The 24,793-nt window shown below is 46.6% G+C and overlaps 1 protein-coding gene across 14 annotated transcripts in view; it reads left to right on the top strand.

The window, feature by feature from the left end:
• Positions 1–24,793, top strand: part of TBC1D14 (TBC1 domain family member 14) — a 105,784-nt gene that overhangs the window by 53,663 nt on the left and 27,328 nt on the right. For 11 of the 14 annotated variants that reach the window (XR_016393184.1, XR_004022311.2, XM_089911471.1 and 8 more), the window contains 5 exons: positions 14,922–15,040; positions 16,796–16,878; positions 18,139–18,256; positions 20,306–20,412; positions 23,880–23,960. Coding sequence is in view for 12 of the 14 variants with exons in the window: in XM_089911471.1 (XP_089767597.1) it covers positions 14,922–15,040; positions 16,796–16,878; positions 18,139–18,256; positions 20,306–20,412; positions 23,880–23,960 (508 nt within the window). In the remaining 2 variants the exon portion in view is untranslated. Of the gene's footprint in view, positions 1–1,664; positions 8,850–14,921; positions 15,041–16,795; positions 16,879–18,138; positions 18,257–20,305; positions 20,413–23,879; positions 23,961–24,793 lie in introns of those variants that run through there. The other 3 variants (XM_089911474.1, XM_089911475.1, XM_022554950.2) reach the window with 2 other exon arrangements.

The following is a 24,793-nucleotide window of genomic DNA, read 5'->3' as shown; positions in this document are numbered from 1 at the left end:
AGTTCTCCTGCATATTTGAAGAAAAATAACACCAATTTTCGAAGAGGAAGGACTGACTCATGATATGAAGCCAGTATTACCCTGATAGCAAAACCAGACAAGGACAGTACAAAAGAAGCACATCGGAGGCCAGTATCCCTTATGAAGACACACGGCGTCCTCAACACGTTACCAGCAAATTGAATTCAGCAATACATTTAAATGTGGCATTTATCCAGGAGTGCAAAGCTGGTTTATTATTTGAAAATCAATCGGTGTAATCCATTGTTTTAACAATCTTGGGCAGATCTCACGGGTATTATCTGACTGTAGGAATCCAGTCTCAACAGGTTACGTATGTGCTGTATGATTTCATTTGTATGATATGCTTGAAGAGATAAAGCTGCAGTGCCAGGAGTGGGTACTAAGGGAGAGCATGGACAAGGTTTTGGGGAGGATGGAACTGTCCTGTATCTTGACTGTGATGTCTATAAGACAGCGTGTTTTAATAGTCATAGAACTTACACACCAAAAAGCTAACTACATGTTAATTTAAAGAATAAAACTAACATGAATGAATGAATCAATCAAGCAGTTAGGGTACTTTTGACCCAGCATTTCCACTTCTAGGAATTTATCTTACAGCTGAGTTACTGCGTAGGTAAACTGATGGTTTTATAAGGGTATTGATTGCAAAAGATTGGAAGATTACAAAAAAGATTGATTAGAAAAGACCAGAAGCCATCTAAATGCCTGGTAGTAGGGAATTCGTTAAATTCCTAAATGCAATACAGTGCATACCGTAAAAAAGCAAGCTGAATAACCATTAGTGTGCTCTGTATGCATGAGATACATGCATATGCTCGTAAGTGCGGATACTGTATCAGGAAGGCCCCTTAGGAAACTGATAATAATAGCATTGCTTTGGAGAGGCGAATGAACTGGGGGAGGAGTTCACTGTTTACCCTTTTATACCTTGTGGATTTTATTTTGTGTGCATGTCTACTCTAAAAAAAGTTTTAAAAAAGTATGCAGAATGGTAGACAAAAAAGTGTTAAGGAATTTGGGCAAAGGACCACAAGACGAAACAAGAGCCTAATGGATACCCCAAACTACAGCTCACAAATTCCCATGTAGCTCGTAGAGGCACACTACAAATTTGACACTGAGCTTCCTAGCAGTAGGGCAAAGAGGGCAACTTTACCCAGTGAGTGGTGATCCAGAGTAGAAAGCTGAGCCTGTTCTGGAAAGTTTGGCTTGTCCAGGTGGTAGATGGCACACGTGTGCAGGACCAGGACCTTTCGGGTGAGGGTGAGTCTATCAGGAAATCACCTCATAAAATGTCTAATTGCTATTAATTTTGGATTTTAGAGAGGCAGCAAGTTAATTACGTATCAAATTTCTACATGATGCCTTTCTGGAAGAGAAAGAAAAGGGGGAGAGAGAAGAAAGGGAAATGGCAGCGTGGTCATTTAATTTGAACTTCGTTTTTATTCTATGGGTAGATTGTCTCCTGTTGTCGTGGCAACAGTTACTTGATCTGAGGAGTTATAACTCTCTTACCTCAGATGCCTTAATAATATAAACTGAAATTCTAGTGCATAGTGCTTCTTAAGGTTTGCTTGTTTTTCCTAATGTGGACACTTCCCCGTCAGTCTGAGAGGGCAGCATTCAGAGCACACTTTCAGTCTTACCGCTGTGGCTCCCAGGAAGAGACAGGAGTTCAGAGAACAGGAAATGGACAGATCTTTACTGGGACCACTAACAGCGCTGGGGTCAGAGGAGTCTCAGGCTTGGGAAGGCAGGGGCCCTGGGAAGGACTCTAACTTTGGGATCACAGAGCCCCTTGTCTGTGTCCTGATTCTGTCACTCATAGTCAGCTGTGTGACTTTAGGCCGCCGACTTGACTTTGCCTCTCTGACCTTTGGTCTCCTCCTCTGCAAAGATAATGCCCATCTTGCCTGTGCTCATGAAGGTTCAGTAGGATGAGGTGTGGGTGTTCCTGGAGCAGTGGTTGGTGTCCAGTGGGAGCTCAGTAAAGGTCAGTGGTTTCTCTCGTTCTGGTCTTACATCATGGCTACATCTTTACTCCTCTGAGTGGATAAAAACAAAAACTTTGCTGTTGCTCAGGCGTGTTCAGTGTGTTTGGGAACTCGCAGTTGCCAAAATCAGTCTTGGATTCCATCTGAAATGGCTTAAAAATTGGTTTTTTTTTTCAAATTATAAAAAATAGTTCATGAAAAAATACCTGTAAAATACCCAAAGGATGGAGGTGGGCAGAATCAAACGGGAAAGCCCTCTTCACCCGAGACTCCACAGCCCCTTCCTGGTTGTAGTCTCTGACCGTTTAGTGCCCACCCTCCCAGGCCTTTCTCCGAGCCAGATTACGTTTGTGTACGTTTCACTCACATGCATACGTTTGTGAGAGAGTTGCGCAGCTTCTCTCTGGTGTGTACACGATCGGTTCTCAGGAGACCTGCCCAGCACTGACCTTGAAGGTGCTGTGGCCGGGGCTATTCGGAAGCGACTGTCCATGTTCTGAATCCACTTTCTGACCGACTCTGGGCTCAGGCGATAGTGTCTGCAGTTGGGTGGCCTGTTGAATAAGATGAACCAGAAAAGCACGTTTCCTGGAAGTAGCTGAATCGAGGCAGCTTTCTAGGAAGGCCTGGGGAGGTGGCCCTTGGGAGCTTTCAGATGCTTTTGCCCTTCCCCGAGCAATTTAATGTGTTGATATGAAGATACTGACAGCCAAAGAAAACTGCTTTTTTTCACATTGATCTAATTCCCGATGGAAGGTTGAGATTTTAAAGTATTAGATAATCTCTAAACACTGTTGGATCAGCAGGGGAGACGCTTCTTGGGTCTTTTCCAGGCCCGGCTGGCTTGTCTTGGGCTGTGGTGCGTGGTGCAGGGCCCGGAGCACAGCGGGCCTTCCCGAGGAGGCGTCATCGGCAAGCGCCTGCGTAGACTTGGAGAAACCTCAGATTTGAGAAGAGCAAGGCTGTTAGCCTTGCTTTCCTTCGAGTTAAGTTTCCTCTAAACTCCCCTTTAAGTTGCTTGTCTAAGTTGGACTCAGAATATTACTTAACATCTTGTCAGCGTGTGGAAGCACTTTGGGTGGAGTCTTCTCTTTGGTGCTGGAAACTCCGTGATATCCCTAATTAATAGGTAAGTGATGCATTTGTTCCTTGATCTTATGCCTGTGTCTGGTAGTTAACAAGGCCTTAGGGCCACAAAGGGAACACTATTTTGGGATCCTAGTTCAGAGGCAGTGCATCAGGGGAGTTGATAGGAAGAGGCCCTGGAGCCAGACTGCCTGGGTTTAAATCCCACCCTGCATCTGACCAGCTGTTTACTTAACTGGGGAAGTTACTCAGAGCCTTAGTTGCTGCATCTAGGGAGAAGAGGGGGGTAGGGGGGATGATGGTGATAGTACCTATATTCGTTTCCTGTTGCTCCTGTAATAAATTACCACCAACTTGGTGGCTTAAAACAATTCAGATTTATTCTCCTATAGTTTGGGGGTCAGAAGTATGAAATGAGTCTTCCAGATTAAAATCCAAGTGTTGGCAGGGCTGGGCTTTTTAGGAGCTCCAGGAGAGAATCTGTTCTTTCCTTTCCAGATTCTGTAAGCTGCTGGCGTTCCTTGGCTTGTGGCCAAGGAATTTCTGTTCCCATCAACACACTGCCTTCCCCTTCTATAGTCACATCTCCCTCTGCTTCCATATTTTTTTTTAAAAAATAAATTTATTTATTTATTTTTGGCTCTGCTGGGTCATTGTTGCTGCTCATGGGCTTCCTTGAGTTGCAGCAAGCGGGGGCTGCTCTTCGTTGCGGCGCACAGGCTTCTCGTCATGGTGGCTTCTCTTGTTGCGGAGCACGGGCTCTAGGTGCGTGGGCTTCAGTAGTTGCGGCTCGCGGGCTCTAGAGCACAGGCTCAGTAGTTGTGGTGCACGGGCTTAGTTGCTCCGCGGCATGTGGGATCTTCCCAGATCAGGGCTCGAACCCGTGTCCCCTGCATTGGCAGGCGGATTCTTAAGCACTGCTCCACCAGGGAAGTCCCTGCTTCCATCTTTTAAGGACACTTGTGGTTATTTTGGGCTCACCCAGATAATCGACGATAATCTCCCCATCTCAAGGTCCATAACGTTAATCCCATCTGCAAAGTCCCTTGTGCCATGTAAGGTAACAGTCACAGGTCCCAGGGATTAAGACATGGGCATGTTTGGGGGCCGTCACTCAGCCTAGCACAGTACATACCTCATGGGATTGTTAGGGTTGAATGAGACTCATCGGGTCCTAGCTCAGATGCTCCCTCCTAGGTGGTGTCTTCTAAGAAGTTTTCCCTGACCACCCCGTCTGAAGAACCACCCACTGTCGCCCCATCCGTTGTCACTCTGTCACAGAACTCTCAGGTATTTTCTGCACAGCCCATGAAACCTAGGACCAGACCTTGTTTGGTTCTCACTTTATCTCCAGGGCCTAGAATAGTAAGTACCTAGCTTTAGTGAATGGTTAATACAGGTTTGTTAAGTGGATGAAAGTCAAAATTTCAAAACATTCCACTTTGTAGACTTTCTTCTTATCTCTATGACAACAGAGACATTTCCCCATATCATTAAATATTCTTCCATGATCTCATTTTTACTCACTAAGTAATGGCCTTTGTGTAGCTGTATCATGGTTCACTTAACCAGTCTCCCAGGTTGAAGTCGTTCCTTCAGTGACCTTTTTTTTTTTAATAGATTTATTTTATCTATGTATTTATTTGGCTGTGTTGGGTCTTCATTTCTGTGCGAGGGCTTTCTCTAGTTGTGGCGAGCGGGGTCCACTCTTCATTGCGGTGCGCGGGCCTCTCACTGTCGCGGCCTCTCTTGTTGCAGAGCACAGGCTCCAGATGCGCAGGCTCAGTAGTTGTGGCTCACGGGCCCAGTTGCTCCACGGCATGTGGGATCTTCCCAGACCAGGGCTCGAACCCGTGTCCCCTGCATTGGCAGGCAGATTCTCAACCACTGCGGCACCAGGGAAGCCCTTCAGTGACCTTTTGATCCTGTGAAACCTGGTGGTCTAGCAAGGTTGGGTTTGTCAGCCTGTCTCTTAGGATGCTGCATCAAACAAATCACCCAGTCTTACCTCCTTGATCTCAAAGGATAGAGACAACAATGTTATAGGTTAATCAAATAAGCAAGTAAATCCAGTGTGCTGGTGGAGATACAGGAAGCAGGGGGATGAGTGCTGGTTAACTCAAAAACTTCAGGAGGAAGAATTCTTTTCAGGTGGATTAAGATAGAAGACACATCTAATGCCAGATTGAGATAGAGAAAAAGCCTCTGTTAACGTCTTATTTTTGCTTTAAGTTTCAAAATTTAGTAAAAGTCAACCTGTCATCACATGGTATAATAGTTAAACCTTTATGAATGGTACCCAGTTCCGAAATATATGATGGAAACCGTTGGTAAAGTAACCTGCAGGTTACAGCCTGTCAGAGGAGATAAGCAGTGTGCTTTGGAAGCACATCTTAATGTGTATTTAACACATGCTTAATGCGTCTGTCTCATATTTACATTTAGTGAGCCTGTGGGCCCCGGTTGGCTGATGTCTACAGTATGCATAGCACTACGTGTTGGTAAGAGGCGTGGAGGGGCTGAGAACCCACGCCTCGCTGTGAGAAGGACGCCAGCTCTCTTCCAGTTGCAGGAATTATTCCTGGAAAGTCACCAGTAACTCCTCAGGCCGGGTCAGCTGCCTCCTGGGGCTCCTGGAGCCCTCAGATTTCTCTCAGTCATAGGACCGAGCACCCGTATAGTGTGGTAATTGTCTGTTTGCTGGTCTGTGAGGGACTTGAGGGCAGGGACCTTGTTCATCTTTATTCTTAAGGCCAAGCACCATAAGTGCTTATTGGACGGGTGCAATGAAGGATGGAACAGTGATGCTGAGCGTCTCCTCTGTGCCGTGTACTTTGTTAGCAATCAGCGCGGAGAAGACTACAGTAAGGCCCCGCCCTCAGAGGTTTCACAGTCTCTTGAGGGAAATAAATATTAATCAGAGAGTCATGTAATTACAAGTTGTGATTAAGTGCTATGAGAAAACAGAACCTGATGTTACGAGAGAGAGGAACCAGGGCCTTGCTGTAGTTTACATGGTAGGGCAGGAAGTGTTTCTGTGGGGATGTGTATTTAAGATGAGATCTAAAGGATTGGTCATCAGCCTTCTTACTGGTTTATTCCCCTTGTGAAGAAAAATTTCAAACCTGGAGAAGGGTTCAAGGAATAATTTAATGATGAACAGCCATATATGCTCCACTTAGATTGAACAGTTGTTGACATTTTTCCATATTCACTTATTGTGCCTCTTTCTAGTTTTAAAAAATGGAATCATTTGAAAGTAAGTTGCAGATATCATGACATCTTATCCATAAATACATCAGCATTCATTCAGCTCTCTACACAACCATGAAGGTGTTATCAGGCTTAAGAAAATTATCAGTTAATTTCCATAATAGCATCTTACCATGACCATGTTCAGACCATGTTCGTGACCAGATCATGTTCTGCTTTCTCTAGTTACACCAAACTGTTCTTTATGAACCAGCCTCCAATCAGGTTTGTGTATTGCCTTTAGTTATTTGTCACTTTATTCTCTTAATAGAAAACAGTTACTCTACCGTTCTTTCATGACATTTACCTTTTTTTTTTTTTGAATGATCATGTTAGTTAAAGGTTCATTTAACCCATTGAGGAGAAGCATTAAATCAGTTAAATGAACCAGTAAGATGGTAAAATTGATTCCAAAGGCATTTGAGGAACTAGGTATTTATAGACATAAAACCAAAAAAGTTAGAATAAGGTTGCTACATTAGATTTAAGAAAACATCATCTTCAGAGTTATCTATTCTATTGGACATAAATCCACAAGTTAATATGTCAGTTCACAGTGTCTGGGCTCTAATAGAGTAGTAAGTAGCACAGGCACATTCTCCTAGAGAATTAAATAAACCTCAGGCAGGCATATTAAAAACGCACAGGTATAAATGGAAAAGGCACCTCTCCTCCATGCTTTTGTCTTATTTCCAAATTTTGAATAATTTTTTTATAACAAGGCTTTCCCTAATCATTCCAGCCAGAATCAGCCTCTCCAGTTTTATCCTATTACTTTTAAAAAATGGCTTTATTGTGGTATAATTTTTATACCATAGAATTCACTCATTGTACATGTTCATGACTTTTAATAAACTTATGCCGCTATGCAACTGTCACAGCAATCCGGTTTTAGAATATTTTCACCCCTCGACAAAGTCCCCTCACGCCTGTTTGCAGTGGATCTCCGCTTCCGCCTCCAGCTCCAAGCAAACGTCAATTTGCTTTCTCTCTAGAGAAAGAAATTTCATATAAATGGATTCATGCACATTACCTTTTGTCTGGCATCTTTTCACTAAGCACAATGTCCCTGAGGCTCACCCGTGTGGTGTCCATGTGGTAGCATGTATCAGTGCCCTTTTCATTGTTGCGTCAGTGCTGTTTATCCATTCTTCGCTTAATGGGTTTTTGGAATTTTTTTTGGTGTTGGGCTTTTATGAATAATGCTGCTGTGAACATTTGCAGGCAAGTCTTTTTGTGGATGTATTTTTTATTTCTCTTGGGTAGGTTCCTAGGAGTGTGGTAGATGTATATCGAACTACGTAAGAAACTGTCAGATTGTTTTCAAAAATGGCTGCAACTACTAGTGACTTATGAAAATTCCAGATTCTCCACATTCTCGCCATCACTTGTCATTGTCTGTCTTCTCGATTATAGCTTGATGGACATTGTAGGCTCCTTCTGAGTGAAGAAGTTTCTGGTGGCAACTTGGTAATGCTATCATCCAGAAAATCAGCTGTGGAAAGCGTGGTACCATGGTCTGAGGACTTGTGAGTTCCCTTCCGGAAGGAGAGTCTGTGTTGTCTCAAGCCCAGTTTGTTCAGCACTTGGACATTGGACCCATGGGCTGACCAGAAATAATTTTGACCTTATGCAGATTTTAAAGACTTAAAACATTGAGGTATGCGCTCCAGACAGTGTGCTCTTCAGTTAGTTTTGTTGAATGTTTATCAAGATGCTTCTGGCACCCCCCTGGGGATATGTTCTGCCCCTTCCCAGTCAGCCCCCGAGAAGCAGTCACTAGGCAGATTTCCATCATCAGGTGTTTCTGTGTGCACCCTGACGCTTTGATTGAACTGATCTTACTGTGGAAAACATTTGACCCGCAGTAGCGTATAAAGAAGAGAATAAAATGGCTCATAATCACTCCACTACCCAGAGGTTACTAGTGTTACTATTTTTATGTAGTGCCTTCCGGTAATGTACTTGTGTCATTTTTTAGAAAATCTCACAAAGCAGAGCTTTGGCGTACGTTGTTTGGCGTGTCACCGCTTCCTTTTTGGAGTGTACGTTTTCCAGCGTGATATTTGTGTGCTGAGGACGCAGCCTAACTCGCTTAGCGCGAGCATTTAGGCCCGGTTTGTATCGCGGGCGGACATCCCGCGTCTGGACTCCCCGCCTGCGTGGGCACGTCCGGTGTCTGGAGGGCGCCGCGCGACCTTCCCTACCGGGGCGTCCAGAGGAGGAACCCCTTGGGACTTGGGGGGCCCGGGTCCTCCCCCAGCCCCGCCCGGCGCCCAGGGTCCCGGCGAGCCAGGCCTGACGCGCCGAAACCGAGCCGCGGATCGGCTGCGCGGCATCTGCGCGCGATTGAGCGGCCTGCCGCCCCCGCCCGGCAGCCGGAGCCGCCGCCCGAGGTCCCGCCGCGGAGCCCCGCTTGCTCGCTCGTTCGCCCGCTCACTCGGGCATGGAGCCGCCGGCCGCGCGCCTCTGAGCCCCGCGGCGTTCATGGTGAGTGGGGCCGGGGCCCCGCCCGCGCCCCTCCGGGGGTCTGCCCGCCCGTCACCGGCCGGAGGCCCCAGCGTGGGTGCGCCCGTGTGCGTGTGTGTGTGTTACACGCATCTGTTCCAACGAGCTGAAGCTTGCATGTGGCCGCGGTGATGCGCCTTCCTCCCCCCTGCCATTCTTTGTCTGTGATTCCATGTAATTTCCTCACAGGGTTGAGTTTTAATGGGTACAGTGGGGGACTGTAGGAGAGAGAGCCAGCGCGTCCTAATTCTTACCGCCCAGAGGGGGATCGCACCCTGTGTTCAGACTGAGGTCAGTCCAGGCCAGGCACCCCTCTTAGAGGCCTGAATGGCATTCATTGCCCATGATCCTGGGGGCAAGAAGCCTTTGTACGGAGCTCAGGCTGTACCCCGTTTGCTCAGGGTCCGAGTAAGGTGGTCAGATCGTAGCAGTAACCAAGCTTGTTAAAACCCACAGTTCAGTTTTAACACATTTCATTCACCAGTCCACAGGTGAACTTCTGTGTTCTACATGTTTTGTAAGTAACATGACAATTAGAAAGGTCCCCTGAGAGTTGCTGTCCCAAATGCCAACATTTCTGGTAACCTAGACGATGCTTTCTGGGAAAAAGACTGTGGTGAGGAGAGAAAAGAGTTGAAGTCTGAGGAGCCCTTCAGAGGATTCCAGAGGGTCCTTCTTACTGTGAGGTCAGCCTCATTGGTCACCAGTACTGTCGTTTTGGAAGTCCCAGCATTTGTAAGACCTGTTCAGGCCACTCTTAACCACTAAAAATGGCAAAATAGAACAGATCTTGCCCCAGATTGTGAGACAACACCCCTCTCCCCCCAAAAGTTGCTTGTTATAAATGGCAAAGTGTGACGCCAGCTGCAGTGTTCTGGGCTCTTTACTTTCATCTACTCTTCACAACCTTATTAAGCACCGCTCTTAGCGGGAAGTGTTGTGAAAAGTAATTTTGCAGCAAAATAATGACAGTAATACTCCCTGTCGTTTTGAGGCACCTGCTATGGCCATGTGTCTTTCGTTAATTCATTCTCATTTAATAGGTGGGGAAGCAGGCTTGGAGGGGTGAAGGAACATGCCCAAGGTCACGCTGCCGTTGGTGATGATCTGGAGGTGATGGTTTAGACCCAGGCCTGCCGCCAACTCACAGTGCTTCCCCCGCAGGGTCCTCAGCCGGTGCCCACAGGGTTGCCGTACTCTCTGTCCCTCACGCTGGTTTCACGTCAGTCTGTTAATAGGTGCCACGTGGTCACCTGCTATGCTTTATTCCAGACGTACCTCTAAAACCCCCTGGTTATTTTAAAAGGCTAATCTTGATGCTGTAACCAGTTGAGTCCAAGGCTTACGCACGGGTTTTAACTGATGAGCCTCTCTCCTTGTAGCTAACATAGATTTCCAGGAAGCCAGGGGGCTTCTGTTACCACGTTTGGGCGTAATTGGCTGTCTTTTACAGCACTCTTCCAGTTCTCTGAGTAGCAGTGACACCCCTCTTGTCATCCTACCAGGAGCACTTTGTTTTCACTGTTTGAGGATCTTGATCTTCTCCTCTTACACAGATGTCTGTCGAGGTGGACATTTTTTTCTTTTCTTCTTCAACTGGCAGATTATAACTTTATTTAGGGGTCTAATGCCCCATCCTTATCTCCAGCACTGTTCAGATCATGCACGTGATGTAGGCCTTGCCACTGGATGTATCTAATGGGCTCGTCACACCTCACACTGTTTACTTTCTGGCTCTACCCCAGTCTAGCTCTTCCTTTCTCTCTCTCGCTTGGTCTTGGCTTGTCCCGTCAGCTCTGGGAGGCTTGTTGTTGAGACCATGAAGTCTAGAACAGAACTTGGACTCGGCGTCATTCCCCACGTAAAGCGTTCATGCTCACTCACAGAGAAGCCTGTTCGCCGTCATCTCCTGGCTGCTGCTTGTGCTGTCGGGATGCCCCTCCTTCACGGCTTCCAGCCCAGCTCTCCCCTGTCCTTCGTCCATTGAGATGGCACCCTTTATGAGCTGTTTTCTTTGATTCCCTCCAGCCATAGGTGTCCTGTCCTTAGGGCTCCCACATTTTTTATCGTCTGCTCTGGTTTCATAGCCTCTGCTGGCATCGTACTGCCCCTGCTAGAGTGAGTGAGCCCTTCAAGGTGGGGTCTGCAGGTCTGCTAAAGTGCCAGGCCCCTTCACAAATGAGCTCCTGGCCCCTGTGTGGAGTTGAGGCTCTGCTCAGCTGCCCTGGTGTACTGCTTTTTTCCTGAACCTTTGCTGCATCATCAGACCACAGCCGCACTTAGCCCCCAGTTGGGTGCAGTAGGCTTTGTTTGCTGCTGCCTCTCTGGTGTTGGTCTTACCTTCCCAGCAGGATACAAGGCACACCACTCTGGGCAGGGACTGTGACCTCTTCTAAATTAGTGACTTGTAAGCTTTTTATTCTGACACAACACCCCACCCCCATCCCCAGGTTAGAAAATTTAGGTTGAGACTCACTTCTCTCAAGAAGGCATAGCTATAAGTAGGTATAGAACTGAAACAAACTGTCCTTACTATGTGCACTCTGTATTTTTGTGTTGTTTGATTTAAAAAAAATACTGTCGTGACCAGCAAAACTGATTTGCCACTAGAACTTTGCAGAACCCTATTCTAAGTTGCCTCTAGGGTTATGCAGCGTGCTGGAATCTGTAGTGGTTCCTTGAATGGATGGTTTATGCTGCTTAGCCTGCAGGACTTGTGGTGAGCACAGCAATGAATGGTATTGTTACTTGGTTTAAACCAAGAGACTTCACCTTGATCCCATAAGGGCCCCAAGAGGAGGAGAAACTTTGGAAGGATGAGTTGCACCGGGGCTGGGCCGACCCCACCATTTGCCTGGCACACAGAAAGGGCTCATACTTCATGGGCAGCCGTTGGATGTTTGTCTCGTGATCTCGTCATCACAGGAGTCTCCACAGTTGCTACCGTTTTATAGCCGAGAGAGAAGCAAGATGATTTGCCCCAGATCAGAGCCAGGACTTAGATTTAGAACTCAGTCTTTTCGCTTCCAAAGCCCTAGCTCTTGCCGTATCACATGCTGACCTCGGCGTTGATAACTCACAGCTGAAAGTTGTCTGTCCTGAGAGTGAATCGTCCCCTTTCTTGTTCCTGAAGTTGGTTTGTCTGGCTTGGAAGATGAGCTTACTGTCGACCCCTCTAGGTAGCAGTGTGAGAACTACATTTGGAGTAGGATCTGTTAACAATTTCCAAAGCCATTCGTATTCTGAAATGCCATTTAGAATTTTGAAAAGGCTTTCCCTGGGATTTCAAGTATGGACAGGCCAGGCCTCCTTTTTTTTAAATCATGCAGGGCTCTATGTGGTTAAAACATAAGTATTTGCCTTGCATCTGCACTTAATTCACTATTACAGGTTTGTGTCATAGTTGAAAGCTTCATTTAGACTGAATATAAATGATTAAACTGGATCATGCATTCTAGCGAGTGGCAGTCTGCGGTGAGCAGTGCAGGGGCAGAGCCAGGGTGCTTGCCTCTGGTCCAGCTCCTCCAGCCCCAGCCCGGCCTCCACCTTATGGCAGCTCCTCTCTCGGGGTTGTGGGGAGCTAGTGTGAAGGGCAAGTTGAGCCAATTCCGTGTGTGTAAAGTGCTTGGCCCGTTGCGACTGTGCTGCTTGTTACCGTTTGTGATGGAGCCTCCGAGCTCTAACTGAAGAGACTGATTTTTTTAAAATCACAAATCAAGGCATTTAATTAACTTTACAACGCGTCTTCGTATCTGTGCTCTTTGCAGACCTTGCAGGGCTCCTTGATTGTTGTTTGGCCATAGAGCATTTTTTCTGCCTTATACAGTTTCAAGCCCGAGGAGAAAAAGGGTCACGGCAGACAGCAGCCAGGGCCAGCCTTTACGGAGCGCTTCCTCTGCACCGAGAGGCTTGTGCTGACTGCTTCACAAGCCTCTGCCACTCCTTAGACAGCCCTCTCTGCTAGGTGCTGTTTCCCTTTTTGCAGATGTGGAAATGAGGTGCAGGGATTCTAAGCTGTGCTTTGCCGGGGGTCACAGCTAGTTCCTGGTGGATCTGAATTTGCTCCCAGGCCCGTCTGGCCCCAGAGACCACACTTCACTCGAGTAGGACCTGGCCTTTTCCCTCCAGAACTGCACACCTGTTTGTTGAGTATATCCACAGGAGAGGTTGGGCCTGCGCAGAGTGGCGGAGTGGGGGAGTCCTGCAGGCCCAGCTCCTTGCTGGCTATGGACTTGGGGGCAAGTCACTTCACTCTGAACCTCAGTGGCCCTACCTGTCAAATGCGGTGACACTTGCCATAGAGATCGTTATGGAGATAAAGTTAAACTATGTGTAAAGCACACAAAGCAAGTGGAGGTGGGCATCCGCATGCTGGGGCATCTGACTTCGGGCCTCAGCATCTTTGGCCTTGGCATATAGCTCACTAGACCAGCATCAGCAAGTAAGTAGCACCTTACAGGGCGTTCGCTAACAATTCTTGTTAATATGCAGCGTGCCTCAGGATCTTTCTCAGCACACAACTTTTGGTAGATTTCCTATAAAATACAAGATTTTATGTTGGGTACATATGTAGAATCTGATGGCTACACATGGTACTTCGGACGGCTCTTTAGTAGCATGTGAAGTTGCAGCTGAGCGCTTGGCACGTGGAGGTGCTCAGATGTTTGAATGGATGACAGAGTGAGTCCATTTTCTCCGCTTTGGGTGAGTGGAGGTCGTTTTAGATTTTAATGGAACCATTTTACACCAGGGTAAACAATGTTAAGACCCCTAACCTTGTACCTCCAGATGTACAGAAATTGCCCCACCCACCTGTTTCTTGGTGCACACGCTTCTCATAGCCTGTGGGTTTTGAGGAAAAAATTTTTTCTTTTAACTTTTTAGAAGCCTCTATAGGCTTTCCTGGCTGAGAGAATAATTGTTTGCCAAGTAATTTTACCAGTAACACCCCACTTGACAACTAGTGTTAATAAAATTCATTTAGCAATTCATCACTTTCCACTCCTGATACTGCTTCTGTTGTATCGGGAGTGGTTATTTAAATCTTAGTTTAAACTACTCGGTTGTTTGTCCTGTCTTCCCAGTTAGGTTGCCTTCCCTTAAGGGAGGTTCCTGAGAGCCTTGTCTATAATAGGCAACAAGAGAACACTGTTTTTTTATTTTTGCAGAGGGCTAAGGGTACACATGCACAGGCACGCACACACACACAGTTTCAGAAACTGGACTCTTTGGCACAGATTACTTGGCTCTCCTGAACTCTGCTGGTTGGGTGTTTGGAATGTGGGTCACCAGGTGTGACTGAGGTTTTGTGGTTGCAGCTCATAGGACGAATTAATGACCTGGAAGTGTGGAGGCAGCTCGTAGATTTCCAGGGCATGGCACAATTATTCGTGTAACGGCTTGCAGTGATGGCTTCACACAAAGATGTTAAAGAATTTCTTTCTTGACGTTTCTGCTTTAAGAAAATGAAACAGCTTTAATCATCTTTAAGCAAAAGATTTTTAATTTTTAAGCCCATCCTCATTTCAGGCAAGGTTTGAAAGGCAAACAAAAATAGATAAAATGCTGTGGGGTAAAAGGAAATGCATTAGAAATTTAGGGTGGGAGTGGGAGATGAAGCCAGGGGTGGGGGTCAGATGAATGCTAGAATTGGCTATCACTCTGACTCTGAGCTTCCCTGTGACCACTGCAGCAATCAGTTCAAATTTACGGTGTCCAGAAGACAGAATACACACCTCTTACCCAGAAGCAGCCTAGGAGACCGGAGTCGATGTTTGCGGGCCCTTAGCGGAGCAGCTGGGATGATGAGATCCTTAGTGACTTCCCGACCAGTATGGGAAGCCCACAGTCCCCATAACGTGATGGCCTGAACTGCAGAGCTGAACCCCTTTCATGGGCAGTTTTTCCTTCTAAAGAGCAAGAAATATTTTCAGTGCATCATCCTCAAAATCGACTTAAAGGACTTCATAACAAAACACCTTGCTTACTTTGAAAAGGGCTTCGTAATATCAGAATTGGCCGGACCTGGAGTTATCCCTGGTTTCTTTGTCCTAGGAATATGAAGACAAGGCTGGACGACCTAGCAGGCCACCCTCTCCAAAGCAGAATGTGAGGAAGCATCTTGACTTTGAGCCTCTTTCCACCACCGCACTCATCCTGGAAGACAGACCAGCGTGAGTCTGAAGAAGAGTCTGTGGAGAGTTTGTTTTCAGGGATAAGTACATTTGCTAGTCACCTTTTCATTAGAAAAGGGGAAGAAAAATTAGCACGTCACTTACTAAAAATGCGGGGCCCCTCTTCATTCCCTCCACTAATGTGTATTCTATATGATAGCATGACTAATTTGGAAAACTTTCATTTAACATAGAAGTTTTGATCAGGATTTTCCATTCAGGTGATTTTTTACTTTAATTTAGCATTTCCAAATGCTTAAATAGCTGTTATTAATTATAGTCTGGCTTGTAACGGTAAGAAGCACCAGGAAGTGTACTCTAAAGTGGGTGTTTTGGAGGCACCCCAGTGTTGTAGAACAATTCCTGGACTAGCCTACTGGTTCTTTGGGATCTGCAGAAAACAGGCTAGGTGATCCCAGCAAGTTCCCTTCCCTTCTGGGCCTCTGGTTTCCATCCATCTGATGAGGAGAGATGGGTTTTGATGACGGACTTGTAGATCGTGTTTGGAGACCTTAATAAGGGAAAGGGATTGCTCCATTGTACCAGGCCATAGCTTATCTCTATTTAAGCATCGAGTTTCCGTAGAACACTGTATTTGAATAGAAAGATTCCACAGCTTTTTCTCACCGTTGTGGCCTCTCCCGTTGCGGAGCACAGGCTCCGGACGCGCAGGCTCAGCGGCCATGGCTCACGGGCCCAGCTGCTCCGCGGCACGTGGGATCTTCCCGGACTGGGGCATGAACCCGCGTCCCCTGCATCGGCAGGCGGACTCTCAACCACTGCGCCACCAGGGAAGCCCGTCCACAGATTTTAAGAAAAAGAGAGATTGTAAAACATTCGGCTAGGATCCCTAAGGTCCCTGCCAACCCTGACATTTAAAATTGATGAAGTCTGCAGAAGAAATGTGTCTTCTGATGTTAATTTTCGGTCCTTGGAAATTGTGGATGTGTGGGTAGATGGGGAGAGAAACCCTGAAATGGAGGATTCAGAAGGTAGGTAGAGATTATTGGTAGAAGCCGCCGCACCGTGAGGATCCGTCCTGTAATGCTGTCTAAAACATGAGCTGTGGGAAGTCGTGCCCTGTTCTCCTGCAGCAAAAACACTGTGATGTGCACAGACAGCCAGACATTGCCGCCCTCCCAGTTTTCAAGGACCAGCAAATTCACCAGCACGTTTCTGAAAGAGAACATGCGTTTTATTTTTTTAACCGGGATTCAGAGTTGTATACCACATTTAGTTGTTTAGAACTATTGTATGAATCTCTGTGTGTGTGTGTGTGTGTGTGTGTGTGTATAAATGAGATGAACCACATAGCTAGTATGAAACTTACTTAAAAAAACTGGCCAGGGACTATATTCATACATAGATGTATCAATAATATATACCATTAGGGTGCTCTACTTCAAGGGTAGCTGTTGACAATTATTGTATTCGTGCGGTGTGGTCAAATCAAAGTTTCTTTGGAGACTGGGGTGGAAAAAAAAAAACACCCAAAGATTAAGTGTTTATCTCTATTGGAGTTACGGTTAATTGCTATTTTCTTCTTTCTGCTAATCTTTAGACTTCAGGTTTTTAAAAATGAGCTTATTTTAATACTTTTGTAAAAAAATATTTTTAGTTTATGAAAGAGCTGCGTCTTTATCATCTAACAAATGTGGTTTTGGTCTTTGAGCTTTTCATTTGTTAGTAAATGATGCTTCAAGTTTCTCTTATTTAATATTTAAAATGGTGAAACATCATTTCTTTTCTATCAAGAAATCTCCCGGCGAAGCCAGCTGAAGAAGCTCAGAAACACAGGCAACAGTATGAAGAAATGGTGGTTCAGGCCAAAAAGCGAGGTAATGGAGCTCACATGTGTTTGGTTATGTAAGTCAGCACAAGATTTTGTGTCTTTATGGATATTTTCTCTTTACCTGATGGAGCTGTAGAACCTGAACTTTGGTGGATGCTTTATTGAATATTTTGAGATTTATAATTTTTCATCGAAAATGTATGTTTCCACTAACTACTTATTCCTGGTTACTTCATTCAAGATAATAGCACTTTGAATTTACACAAGGAAAGAGACTGTGTAGGATAAAAGTACTAGGCTGGAGAAAGCTTTAGCCAGTGATGCTGGAGAGGCAGATCTCTTTCTGTCTGTGGGCTCAGTTTTCCTTATTTACGAGAAGATGTCATGGGATTTGATAAAGTGCCTTGTGACACCTAAAAACCCTATGATTCTTAGACGTTTAAAAAGTATGTATAGTAAAACGTGGTCTGTCTGTACAATGGAATATTATTCAGCCTTAAAAAGGAATGAAATTCTGACACACACTTAACATGAAGCTTGAAGACATTATTCTAAGCGGTATAAGCCAGACACAAAAGGACAAATGCTGTGTGCTTCCACTTATATGAGGTACCTAGAAGAGTCAGATTCATAGAGACAGAAAGTAGAGTGGAGGTTGCCGGGGGCTGGGGAGCAGGGCGGGGTGTGTGCGTCGGGGAGTGTTTCGTGGGGAGAGAGTTCCAGTTCGGGAAGATGAAAAAGTTCTGGAGATGGTCGGTGGTGATGGTTGCGGAACAATGTGAAATGTACTTCACGCCACTGGGTGTACACTTAAAATGGTAAATTTTATGTTTTGTGTATTTTACCACAAAAAAGTATGTATAAATGAAAATGCATGGTATTTCTCAGAGTTGCTGTTATACCCTAAGAGTTATTCTTAAGCTGTGAGAAGTGAAGTTGCAGGTTCCATTGGAAAGGGTGAGGCGAGCACAGAGAGGCTTCTGGTGTGTCTGTTCCTGTTCGGTCTTTTGACTGGGGCTGTAGTTTCATGGGTTTGTCTATTTTGTGATAATTTCATTAGGTTCTTATTTGTATACTTTTCTGTGTATTATGTTACAAAAAAGCTTACTAAAAGATGGATAACGCCTAAGCTTTCTAAACTCCGTAAGGTGTGAAACGAGTCTTGGAAGAGGTCAGGTCTCAGTGCTCTACTTCATTGCCCTCTTCCTGGTGTTTTTGCAGCCTGGCTCTTTGAGAAAAATCACCTAGCTTGAAATCAGTGCATATCAGTTAATAGATGTTTCCTTCTTTTAACTGTGATTTCTAGAGCTGAAAGAAGCCCAGAGGAGAAAAAAGCAGCTGGAAGAAAGATGCAGATTAGAAGAAAGTATTGGAAATGCTGTCCTCACTTGGAATAATGAGATTTTGCCTAACTGGGAAACAATGTAAGCTCTCTAGACTCTACATTTCTTTGCAGAATTCATGGGAAGCAGCTGTATTAATTGTAGCTCCTCTCACAGCCCCTGGTGAAATTATCTGATAAGTTTAAGTTGCCCAGAGTCTCCTTCCCCTGCCTTGGTTCAGCCCTTGTCGTTTCTCACCTGGTACTGTGACAGCTCCCCTCCCACCCCTTCCACTTGTCTTCTGCTCAGCAGCCAGAGGGATCTTCTAAGGCACGAATCTGTGTCACTTCCATACTTTACATTTCAGTGACTTCCTATGACTCTCGGTGTAAAATTGGAATTGCTTGGCTTAGCCGACAGGACCCTTCATGGGACAGCACGTCCCTTTCCCTGTAGCCTCACCTTTCATCTCTTCTTTGCTTGGACAGTGCCCTTTCCTTAGGGAGCCTCAGGGCCTTTGTATGTTCCATTCCCTCTGCATCGAGTGCTCTTGCCCTGTATCTCCTCATTTGGTTAACACTTTGTTCTTTAAAGCTCAGTCTTCCTTGGAGAAGCCTTTCCTGCCCTCGCCCTGGCTCCAGGTGCCTGTAGAGGATCCCGCTGGGTACACTGCAACTGTCTGCTCAAGTCGCTGTTGTCTTGTCTGAGGAGGGGCGCCGGGCGTGCTTTGGTGACAGCCCCCAGTAGCCGGTACACAGTAGAGTCTGGCACTGTTGCCTCCTTTGCGTCTGAGGGACAGCTGTAGGTCTTTCCTCCTGCGTGGTCAGAATGGTTAGGGACCGGTGTCTGGACAGCAGTCTTGGAGCCATGCACAGAGGCTGGTGGCTCCTTTTGGGCCTCCCCCTATCAGCAGGAGCTGGGGGAGCTTGGACGCCAGTTTCCTTTTTTCTCTTCCAACCTGAACCGTGTGTCAGGTTGTTGGGGACTTGCTTCTGGCACTTAACTGGGTGTTACTCACTCCCACTGTGGAGGTGGGGTCCGGGGGGAGCGGAGATTGCCCTGTTGAGGCTCTGCACGGGGAACACAAGCTGTGCCCAGAGCCTGCTTTTCTGGGCAGTGGGGCCCAGTAACAAGAGTTAAGGTCCTCAGAACCCTTGGACTGACTCCCTGTGTGGCTGCAGAGCCCTGGCCCACCCTACATTGACTGATGCTTGATGTGGTCCAGACGCGTGCATTCATACAGGAACTGCCACTTAATGACCACCAGCTGGGTACCGGGCACCTTTCTGATTTGTCCCACTTAATCCTCACAGCAGCCCTTTGGGGTCAGGGGGAAGGTTCCATCATCTTGGTTTAGGGAGAATGATAGTGAGAGGAGGAGTTTGCTCCGGGTTCCCCAGGTAAGGGTGTTATGGGGCTGCAGCCCCGGTTTCTGCAGCGTCAGCCCGTGCTCTCCCCTCTGCGCTGTGCCGAGGAGCACCGTGTTGGGAGCCTTTGGCACCTTTATGTCTGTCCCAGTCTGTCAGCAGTGTGTGTTCATTGTGACCAGCAGACCTCGGCGACTCTGCAGTTCCGAACGTTCTGAGTTAGCAGAGCTGTCCTGCCGTTAGAGTTGCCTTGCCTGAGCGCTTCAGCTGTGTGTGTGCAGCTGTGCAGAGGCTGGCGGCTGTGCCCTCGGGCTCCCTTCTCGAGGCCCCCTGGGGCCTGCCCTCCATCGGCAGCTCTGCGGCAGTGCCTGCTGGCTCCGCACACCATGCCCAGCTGCCTGCCGTTCCCGGAGCAGGCCGGCTTATTTCTCGTTGCTGTGCTTTCTGTGCAGAACGTCCTTCCCACCCTTCCTCTGCTTCGACTGCTGCTGGTCACTGAGAATTTGGCTCCACAGTAGCACTCTGGGCTCCTGTTTTGTGGCGCCCATCTCTGCGTGTGCAGTGCCTGTGGCACACCTGGCACAGCAGTAACCCAGTGGAAGGTAGTCGTCGACCTCCTGGTCTGTCTCTCTGGAACGGTGGACTGTAAGCTCCCTGAGGCCAGGGGCTGTGACATAACGACTGGGCCTCCCCCGCTTTTGTGGTTTGGGGTCAAGCACGTGGGTAGACAAATATTTCGTCACTGAGAACAAACTCATAAACTCATGCTTCCGTTTTTGTCCAGGTGGTGCTCTAGAAAAGTTCGAGATTTATGGTGGCAGGGAATCCCTCCCAGCGTGAGAGGCAAAGTCTGGAGCTTAGCCATTGGCAACGAGTTAAACATCACCCACGGTGAGTGGCTTGCATGATCCTAGGCCTGGGGAATCCACCCCTGGGTCCTGTGGCTTCTCCTGTCCCATTTGCCCCATTAGGAAGAAAGGCAGCCATCGCCACGCCGCTGTGTCTTCGGAGAGGCCAGGTAGGTGTGTCTTCCAGGAGCGGAGCCGGTGGGGAGCCGGGGCTCACTCCTGGGTGCTACAGTTATCTGGTGTCAGTTCAGAGCGGACGCCCACCTTCTTCCTGATAGCTGTCACCTTCCCTGAGTACATGGGGAGCATACATGGGGCTCAAAGCTTTAGTGGGCTGAGCCATGTTCGGATCTCTTCTCAGAGTCCTGCAGAAAGCGAGCCTTGATGGGGACGTGAAAGTGGAAGGGAAGGATGTTTCTTTCTGTGGAGGTGCTGTATCTGGGGTACTTCTGGTTTTTTGTGACTTTTTTTTCCCCCAGGCATCTTATACGTCAGCACCTTAGAGGGGACAGCATACTGTGCTAGGACTGGGTCCTCGAGGGCCTAGTAGCTTGAGACCAGAGGGAGGCGAGCTCTGTACCCTCCTTTCTTAGGGCTGTTTGTCCCGCCATACGCACTCGTACAGTTTGGATGTGCTTCTCCTCCACCAATGTGTTCACTGGTTCACTCCCCTCTCTGCCTAGCACTCTGCAGGCTGTGACCCAGGGTGAAACTGACGCTAGGAGCTCATAGACTTACAATTAAGTGCTGAAGAAATGGTAATCCTTCCTTTTTCCCTCTTCCTCCCTGTCTGCCATCTAAGCTGCTCAGGACAAGAGCTCCTTCCTTGTCTTCTTCGTATCAGTGCCCAGCTGTGGAGTTGGTGGTGGCAGTTTTCACCCTGTTGAAGGCCCCTGAGTTTAAAATAGATTGATGTGTATCTTCTCTGTGTGGCTCGGGCTCGTGTTGTTATTGTAATTTTTATTTTGTCAGGTGTTGATCTCACCACGTGCGATGGTAGCCTTGGCCGGCAGTGTGCTCCGTCTTGAGTAATGACAGCTGGTTGGGTGAATGGGGACTGGTTTCCTTTCATTGTGATCTCCTCAAAGTTCCATTTTTTTGGCTAATCCATACCTGCCCCAAACTTAACATCTGTACGTGAGAAGATGTGTAGCATTTAACTTGTGGAAATGGTTTTTCAGCAGCTTCCCTGGAAGTAGATGTTTGGAGAAATGGATGACCATTTATCTCAATCCCTGTTCTTGAAAATTTCTAAACTGTATCAACAGCTCTACACCAGTTGGATGTAATGCAGGGTACTCTGTGTGTGTGTCTTTAATTTTTGGTTCTCACTGTTGGCTGCACTGATTTTATTTAAATTAAAATCCTTCATAGACCGTATCATCATGGTGTATCAGGCTAAATGGCTAATTAATCAGTCACATGCCTTGAAAGTTTGTCTAAATTTTGATATTGGCTCGTTTTATTTAAATTGTGTCTTTCTTGTATAATTAGCTGCCTAGTGTCAGTTGCCCCCATAGAACTGATGGTCAGGAAGCTGGGGCCTCACCTGTCATGCTTTCCTTTCCGTCACCCGAGCCCAGCACAGCTCTCTGTGCAGTCAGGCCCTCAGGAAGTCTTTGCTGAATGAATGAATGAGTGAATGAATGAGTGCCACCTTATTGGGTCCTTCTTAACCTCAGTTTTGCTGCATATTCAAGCCAGCGTGGCAACACAGATGATCTTGAAGTCTGCTGCTGAGGCCTGGCATCGGATTAGGTTCTTTACTCGTGTCTTAGTTAACATTGGCAGCGGTCTGAGGGGCAGGTACTGTTGACCTTATTTCCCTACTGAGAAAGTCAGCCACCGGCTGACTCTGAAGCCTGTGTTGCGATTTGGAAAGCCCCAGGGTTTTGCTCTTTTTGTGGCTGTGCAGTTGGAAACTCACTGAAGGTCAACCTAATCGTACTGTTAAACTTCACTCTTTGGGAAGTCAGCCTTGTACTTTGAAGCTTCATCTGGAAAGAAGGTGTGTTCACTGTTCTAACTCCCTCTCCCCCCACAGACTCACGCCAGTAAAACCATGCGGGTGTTTCAAAAACTGACACTTTGACCCATTTTACTCTGAGGCTGCCAGCATCTGTGCTTTAACTGTCATATAACCTCATTTGGAAAGTTGTTCCCAGTGGTCAGGGGCCACACAGTTGTTTTCCTCCACCTCCTGCCAAAATGAGCAAAGCTAAGCCCACCTCCTGGAAACTGGGAGTGGGCGGAAGTTCCCCAGACCCTCTAGCCTCCAGCTCAGCACACCTCCAGATTTGTTCCATAAGCATTTGAGTTAAGATGCACGCAGTCCTTCCAGGTGATGACGTTAGTATGAAGTTATATTTCATAATTGTGCTGCCCTTGCAGACTAGTGTAGATTGTAAATCAGATCCTTCACAAGGTTAGAAGAAGGTCATTAATCAAAATTTAGCTTGTTGGAACACAACAGTGTTACTAGAATTTAACTTGTATTTAAAAAAATAGCACATACTGTCTGGAAGGCAGATGTGCTCTGCTTTATTTTCCAGAAGTATTGATGGAGAAAATAAAGTGGTCGAAATTCTCTGGGTAGCTGCAGTTAAAGTCTTAGTGATTGACTAGTGGTCGTTCGTGATCCAGGGCAACCGGTGGCTGGGCGGCATGGGAGCCAGGGGGGAGTGGGAGGCACCCACCGGACGGGTGGGCCAGCAGAGGGCTGGGAGGCCTCTCTCTGTGGGTTCCGTCTTTCAGGAGGAGTGGGGCACGGCTATACCCCTGGAGGTCTGGGTATAAAAGCGAGATTTGTGAGTGTGAGTTATTTAACTGTTGCCTAACTACCCAAAGAGAAGAATTATTGAAAAAATAAGTTCTGAATATGGAGGAGATTTGGAAGCTGTCTTGTGAGAGACCTGTCTTGATACGTCTCTGCCAGCAAGAATCCTTATTTTTTGAAACTTCTGCCTGTGTTGCTTGCACCCCTCTCCCACTTTCAGGCAGCAAGTTCAGGAAGACTGGGCCAGGGGGTAGCGGTTCCATCTTGTCTTTATTTGAAACCAGATTTTCTGCTTGTTCTGGGCTTTCTGCTTGTTTCTCCCTTTCTTCATCAGTCAGATATTCATTGATTATATTGATCTGTGTCAATCCCAGAGCTATTTGCTCTGGATACAGACATGAATGAGAGACCCTCATGGTCTTACCCCAAGGAGCTCACAGTCTAGTAAGGCGAGAGACTCACAAACACATCAAAACAATATTGCTTTATGGGTGGGTTGTGTAACAGAGTGAATACCAGGCATGGAGGCATTTTATGTATTTCTTTGTATATAGTGATGTCTATAGACAATAGAAGTACCTTCTGGCTAAGTTGGGGGGATCGTTTTAGTAGCTGTAATAAGCCTGTGATGTGTAGCTGAACTGTAAATATTTGAACGAGGCAGCAGTGTCTTCTCTGGTGTTTCTGAGGAGATACGTGTGCACGTGACACTTACCCAAAGGCTTTTCTTCCAGAGCTCTTTGACATCTGTCTTGCCCGAGCCAAGGAGCGGTGGCGGTGCTTTAGCACGGGAGGCTCTGAAGTGGAGAATGAAGGTATACATGACGCTAACCCCGGTGGGCTCCTTTGATCAGTTACACGTATCATTATTTAGTACATGACAAGGAAGGTTTACTTAACTGAAGTAGTGGTTGGTGCAAATTTATAAAAGCTTCATGGGAAAGGGGATTATTTTAATTTTTGTTTTTTGGCCACGCGGAGCAGCTTGTGGGATCTTAGTTCCCTGACCAGGGATGGAACCCTGGCCACAGCAGTGAACGTGCCGAGTCCTTAACCGCTGGACCGCCAGGGAATCCCCGAAAAGGGAGTTTTTAGAGCAAACAGGTTAAAGAAGAAAACTTTTATAAGAAAGATTATACGAGTTCCTGAGACTTGTTAGTGTCCTAGCATGCTGGAGGGCTGGTCATGACCGATATCTTTTCCTTTATTCACTGCTCAGTGATGTACAGTAGCCTGGCACCCGGGATTGCTTGAGTGTTGGTTTATATAGGAGCATCAGAGCTACTTCCAAAGACACAAGAACACTGCATATTTCCTAGGTTATGCTTTTAGAATTTTCTGTGACACACGAGAATGGTTATGATTACTTCTGTTGGTTAACTAGTATCTTTTTTGCCGCTCTTTCTTAATACTGTCTGTGTGGTATTGGAATTTAAAAAATGTGAAGCAAGTTATTCATAATTATTTGTTAGAAATAGTACACATGAGTGTTATGCTGCGGTAACCCACACATATTCTACGTTCATACCAGTGATGTTCTGGATTAAATAATGATTCTTTTGGTGTTTCCTGTGCCTGGAATTCATTTGTGTCTGTTCCCTGACTTGCCCTTACTTCCACTGACAGTCGTTGGTAAAAGGTAATTTCA

Source organism: Delphinapterus leucas, chromosome 5 (assembly GCF_059928025.1).
Source record: "Delphinapterus leucas isolate spDelLeu-1000000601 "Yukka" chromosome 5, BTC_Dleu_Yukka2, whole genome shotgun sequence".
Taxonomy (NCBI): domain Eukaryota; kingdom Metazoa; phylum Chordata; class Mammalia; order Artiodactyla; family Monodontidae; genus Delphinapterus; species Delphinapterus leucas.
Note: the sequence above shows the minus strand (reverse complement) of the source record. Positions and strands in the feature narration are given on the sequence as shown.